The 5,758-nt window shown below is 35.0% G+C and overlaps 1 protein-coding gene across 2 annotated transcripts; it reads left to right on the top strand.

The window, feature by feature from the left end:
• The first annotated feature begins 526 nt into the window (after positions 1–526).
• LOC116019048 (urease accessory protein D) lies at positions 527–5,213 on the top strand. Of its 2 annotated transcripts, none has more exons than XM_031259120.1 (9): positions 527–765; positions 1,825–2,006; positions 2,123–2,188; positions 2,344–2,418; positions 3,050–3,094; positions 3,512–3,745; positions 4,075–4,157; positions 4,247–4,418; positions 4,847–5,213. In XM_031259120.1, the coding sequence occupies exons 2-9, from the start codon at positions 1,908–1,910 to the stop codon at positions 4,958–4,960; spliced, it is 888 nt and encodes a 295-aa protein (XP_031114980.1). In that variant the 5' UTR covers positions 527–765; positions 1,825–1,907; the 3' UTR covers positions 4,961–5,213. The 2 variants fall into 2 exon arrangements, with proteins under 2 accessions (XP_031114980.1, XP_031114979.1); XM_031259119.1 differs by having other exon boundaries at positions 527–770.
• The last annotated feature ends 545 nt before the right edge of the window (positions 5,214–5,758 follow it).

The raw sequence follows: 5,758 nt of genomic DNA, 5'->3' as shown, positions 1-5,758 counted from the left end.
CCCTTTGGGTTCGGTTGTTATGTCATGGACTTGAGTCCACCTTGCAATTTTAAAATTCTGTGTTCATAATTTCATAATTCTATATTCACAATTTCATAACTCTATGTTCAACAGTTTAACACAATTTTGAATCTATATAACAAAATTGTAAATATAGAATTCAAAAATTGTGAATATTGAGTAATGTGATTTTGTATATTAAGATCTAAAATTGTGAATATAGAATTTTAAAATTATTAACATTGAGTTTTAAAATTGTAAACATAGACCCGAATTCACATTGCAAAGTGGACCCGAGTCCATATCATAATTTTCCGTTTGGGTTCTAGTCTTCCATTAATTCCGCATTTCTGCGAATGGCCGAAAAAAATAATTTTATATTTTGATCCAATCCAAATATCTAGTAGCCTAGCGGCCCTAGCCCAATACAAAACTTAAGAATGATTCTTTTTTTTGTGAAAACCCAAAACTTAAGAATGATAAAACACGAAATAGCATAGCCCATTAGCCCTATTCCCTATTCCGTTCATTCCCTCCTCGGCTTCTCCACTCCACAGCCCACCACAGACGACGGTTCTCACTCGTCTCCGGTCTCTCACCGCCTCTGCGCCTCACGCTCTCCGCCATCGGTGACACTCCGGTCAGGCGGTCATTCCCTCGCTCCTCAGACGGTCAGACACTCAGACCTCACGTCCTCACTGCATCGTCTCAGCGGCTCTACGGACCTCACCTCAGCCAGTGATCCCTCTGCGGCTCTGCCTCACTGTAAGGTAAATTTGTATTTGTTATATATTAAAATTAAAAGGGATTTCATACATTATATTGCCGCCATTGCTTTAATTGTTCATTAATATTTGAAATTTTAATGTGTTTGGACAACATGTTATTTGTAAAGTTTTTTTTTACAGTGTGTTTGAAATATTTTATGCCAATTTTTGTACGGTGTGTTTGAAATAATTGTTTATTGTATGTTTAATTAAGTGTTCAACCAGTATAATTGATTAATTGTATAAACACTTTTGGTCACTGGTTGAGTGTTGACTGGAGTACTGCTATACTGGACACTGGGTTTATAAATTGAGCCTTTGAAATGAACTTTTTTTTGGCACTTTGGCAATTGGCAGTGTGTTTGTTAGTTTGTACTATCATTACTGTGTTTAGACTTAGCAGTTGGCAACTTGGCATTGGCAATTTGACTTTGTAGTATTACACTATTACTGTATTTGGATTTGGATTAGTATCTTTGCGACTTTGGCGCTTTGCATGTCATTTGATATTTCGAGACTTGGAGTTATTTTGGACTTGTGGATTTTTATATTTTATTTTAAAACTTTTTTCAAGTGTAATTCTCTATTTATTTTGGATTTGGAATTATGTAGTATTGTGATAACCGACCGAAATCAACGGTTGATTTTTTCGGTCCGTATAGCATATACTTAGGTCAGGTTATGGCGGTCAAAAGTTCCAATCGGTTTTTCTGTTGGTTATGTAACTGACCGACTGTTTGTTCACCCCTACTTGAAAGGGAAGTGTTAAAAACAGCGAACAGCGCTTCCGTTTTTTATTTTTGAACTTTCATTGACCGTCAACTCTTAAACCCATTTTAGGGTTCATCTCTCTCTAGCACAGAGAAAAGCTAATTGTGGATTAAAAATAGAAAGGATTCAATACTTGAATGACTAAATTTGATAGTTTTAAAAATTAATGACTAAAATTAGAAATGAGTAATAGTCAGAGGATTAAATTCGGAATAATTACGTGTCCAAGAATAATAATGGAAAGTGTCGGCCCAAGTTACTGAAATTGGATCCTGGTTCTGAACAGGAACCTGAAGGAGAACAGAAACAGATCCAACTGAAAGAAGCTATTGCCATTTTCACCTCTACAACACAAAGACCAAAAAAAAAATGGAAACAGGGAAGGTGGTGGTGGAAAGGGTGGGAGGAAAGTCAACTGTCACTCACTGCTTCGCCAAGTATCCTCTCAAGTTCATCATACCCAAGAAGGTTAAAGCTGGGAATTTTATCATTCAAGCAACCCTAATTTATATATAGTGGATATGATTCTCCTAACATGACATGATTCTTGATTTAGGGTTTTCAAAATTGTCATGTTCTTGTAGGTGGGTTCATCCCAAACTGACGCTGTTTGGGTTTACACTATCACCTATGGCGGAGGCATTGTCTCTGTATGTCTTCATCTCTGGCAACTGTTTCATTTCTCTCCTGTAATAGTTTCTATATTTATTTCTAAGAATGTGCTAGAATTTTATTTCTGTGTTTTTTAATTTAATTTTGTATTTCAGTTAATTTGCATTCACTTAGAATTTGATGGTGCAATTAGGGAGATTTTATAGCTTGTCATGTTACAGTGGGAGATGGTTGCACAGCTGTTTTGACCACACAAGCCTCTACAAAGGTCTAGTCTTTCTTTGCATTATAAATTGTTTGCATATTAATTAGGGTGATTCTCCAGAGACTGCCTCACGGATTTGGGTCAAGATAGAAATGTAATACATATGCTGGAAAATGTATTACTAATCAAGAATAAATTATTTGTTAATTATAAAGGAAAGTGTAAATGTGTAATACTTTTGATAACAAATGTAATAATTTTAAATCAGAATGTAATATTTAAGGGTTGAATAGTTACTCGTGAGAAAAAAGTGTAATACTAATCAGGATTAATTGATTGATTGTTACTTAGAAGATAAAGTGTAATACTTATGAGAGAAAATGTGATACTTTTGATGAAAAATATAATACTTTTAAATGTAATATTAGGGTTTAGAATTACTTACGAGGAAAATTGCAATACTTATGAGGGAAAGTATAATACTTATGAAAAACCCTACCTGTCTCACGGATGAGGATCCATGAAGCAGTCTCATAGGAGATGTTACCTATTAATTAAAATGCTAAACCTGTGAATTTTTTATTATGGTGCTCTATACTTGAGCAGATGTGTTTTACTGAGTGATAATTGTAGCTAGAATTGTCTTTTTAGTTTTAGTAGTCATAGCTGACTTTTTTAAAAAAAATTACTGTAGGTGTACAAGTCTGTGGAGTTGAAGTGCTCTGAGCAGCTTCTGGAGGTAGAGACACTACTATCAGTACTATGGAAGGCATCAGTGCAATTTATCTGTTGTAATATCTATATTTCTATATACTTCTTTAAAAATTTTCTTTAGGTAATTCATATAAATAATAGTTCACCTCTTCTTAAGGAACATAGCTGTATTTTGTTTTCTTTTTCATGACTATAATTTTAATGCCCAAATCATATCCACCTCGTTTCAAATCTAGTTAGAAATGGAAAACATTGCACGATCATTGCTTATAAATTTCTAAAAGAAGCATCTGTTCAAATTGTTGGATACATAGAATGGAGTGTGTTTTAATCATAACAGGGCATGTGCACGCTCTACTGCTTTTGCCCCGTTTTGTTCCTTATAACTATGAATTTTGTTTACCCTTTCTAATAATGCTGGCTATTTATTGCCATGCAGTAGGCACGAATAGGAAGTGGTTCTCTATTGGCTGTGATTCCAGATCCAGTGACATGCTATTCGACCGCAAAGTATTCTCAGAGGCAAGTCTTCAGAATTGCACCAGACTCAAACTTGCTTCTGGTTGACTGGATAACTAGTGGCCGTCATGAAAGAGGGGAAAAATGGGAATTTGATCTTTACAAAAGCACAAACCACATCTTTTTGGATGGTGATCAGCCTTTGTTCCTTGATACGGTAATATCTTCTTCAGCCATCTCTTTACCTAAAATGATTGGGTAAGTTTCCAGTAATTAGGTGCGGAGTTCAACCTTATCCCTTCTTATAATGTGGTTGTGAGTACATCCAAAACAAAGATCTGTGGTACTGTTGAGGTTTATGGTTTACTTCTGCTTCATGAGGAACTGTTGGGGTTTATGGTGCACTCTTGTTTCATGAGTACTAACATGTTTCAAAAACACGAGGATGAATACTTTTATGATCTCATCTTCAGTTCACTGAAATTTATTGCTAACATCATGGTTTCTCACGTGATGCAATGCTCACATTTTCTCTTTCTCATTCAGTTAATGCTCGAGCAGCAAGGAATTACCAGTATAGCTGAGCGTATGAGAGACTACCAAGTAGTTGCAACACTCATACTTTTGGGGTAAGTAAACTCTTTCCCTACCTTTGTTTGTTTTGTTTTGCTCTATTCGTTTTGTATAGAGCTAAGAATGATGTACCACTACTTTGCAGTCCAAAGTTGAAAAATGTCCAAAACCAAATCCAGCAAGATGTGAAGAGAATAATGTCTCAAAATCTACATATTCCTTCATCATTTGGCTCCGGACACTATGCAAATAAGCCTAATAATCACTCCTTGGCAAAACCGAGTTTTGTTGCTTCTTGCAGTCCATTTGGTCCAAAGGTATTTACATGTGTCCCCCTCCACACCCAATAAGAGGGAGAGAATGAAAACTTGTTTTCCAAACATTTTGTTATTTTGGGGAAAAAAGTGAGGGTGAGGTGACTGAAAGAGTGAGCTGGGACTCATTGCATTTACTTCATTCATCCAATTTTCCATTCTCCACTCCCTGTTTTTTAAATTGGAGAAACGTTACAAGTAAACACATTCTTTTTTTTTTTTGTTTCTCCAAAAAAATGGAGAATTTCTTCAGGATCGAGATATCAAGAGATGATTCAGAAAGGCAACATATACCCCTTTCTTTCATCTTTAGTTGCTTCAAAGCTAAAAATTTCTGTTTGCCCATATCAATTAGAACCATTTTAAATGGATGCCACTCTGTAACTTAGCTGTGTTAAGAATATCAGTCTGAAGAAGTTTGTTGTTTGCAGGGAGTAGGTGTTGTTACTCGAGTAGCTGCTGTAACAACTGAATCAGTTTACAATTTTTTACGCACTCAACTGTCTAGCTTGAAACCATTGCTTGGTGTCTCACCATACTGCTGATTCGTTAAACAAGTTTGGGTGCGGGATTTACAGTGCATGAAATGGTGTTGTATTTTGCTTGGTTATCACTCATATTCTTCTTCTTGTGTAATCATCCCTTGTATTACTTTCTAGGGTAGTTTAGTGCCAGAATGTGCTATCTTGCCATTTTCCAGCTTTATATGTATTATTTTCCCTGGGAGGGAATAAATTTGATGAGTGATGAACTACTTTCAATTTCTTCTAGCAACAGCTTTTTGTTGGATGCCGAAAAGGATATTTTATTTATTTATGAGAAAAATATTAGGGTGTCTTTGGAAACTTGAAAAATGATTTCCGAAAATCATTTTTCTTTTGGCTGCGCTTGAAAAATCTGGTCAATGGAAAACATTTTTTATTGACCGGGGAAAATCAAGCCATTTTGGTGGAAAATGACTTCTGTCAACCGCCAAATTTTGATGGAAGTCATTTTCTAGAAATGGCTACACGGACAAACCATGGCTACACTAACGAAATGGACTAATGAGGTGGGTAAATAATTGGTTTTCGAAGGAAACTTGTATTGATTTTCGCCGAAAATCTGTAGTGTTCGTGGTTTTTTTTTTTTTTAAATGTTTTTTAACAAATAACATTATTGTAATATTATTATAAATATTTGCATATTTTATATAAAATAATTAAAATGTTTAATTATAAAATTCTACTCATTTTTCAGAAAGTGAACCAAACACACCAATACAGTTTTCCAGAATGCAACCAAACTAAAAAATAAAATGTTTTCAGAAGTCATTTTCGTGCTTTCCAAATTGACTGTTAATG

The sequence above is a fragment of the Ipomoea triloba genome, chromosome 5, assembly GCF_003576645.1.
Source record: "Ipomoea triloba cultivar NCNSP0323 chromosome 5, ASM357664v1".
In the NCBI taxonomy this organism is placed as follows: domain Eukaryota; kingdom Viridiplantae; phylum Streptophyta; class Magnoliopsida; order Solanales; family Convolvulaceae; genus Ipomoea; species Ipomoea triloba.
The sequence above is the reverse complement of the archived record's forward strand: the minus strand, read 5'-3'. Positions and strand labels throughout refer to the sequence as shown.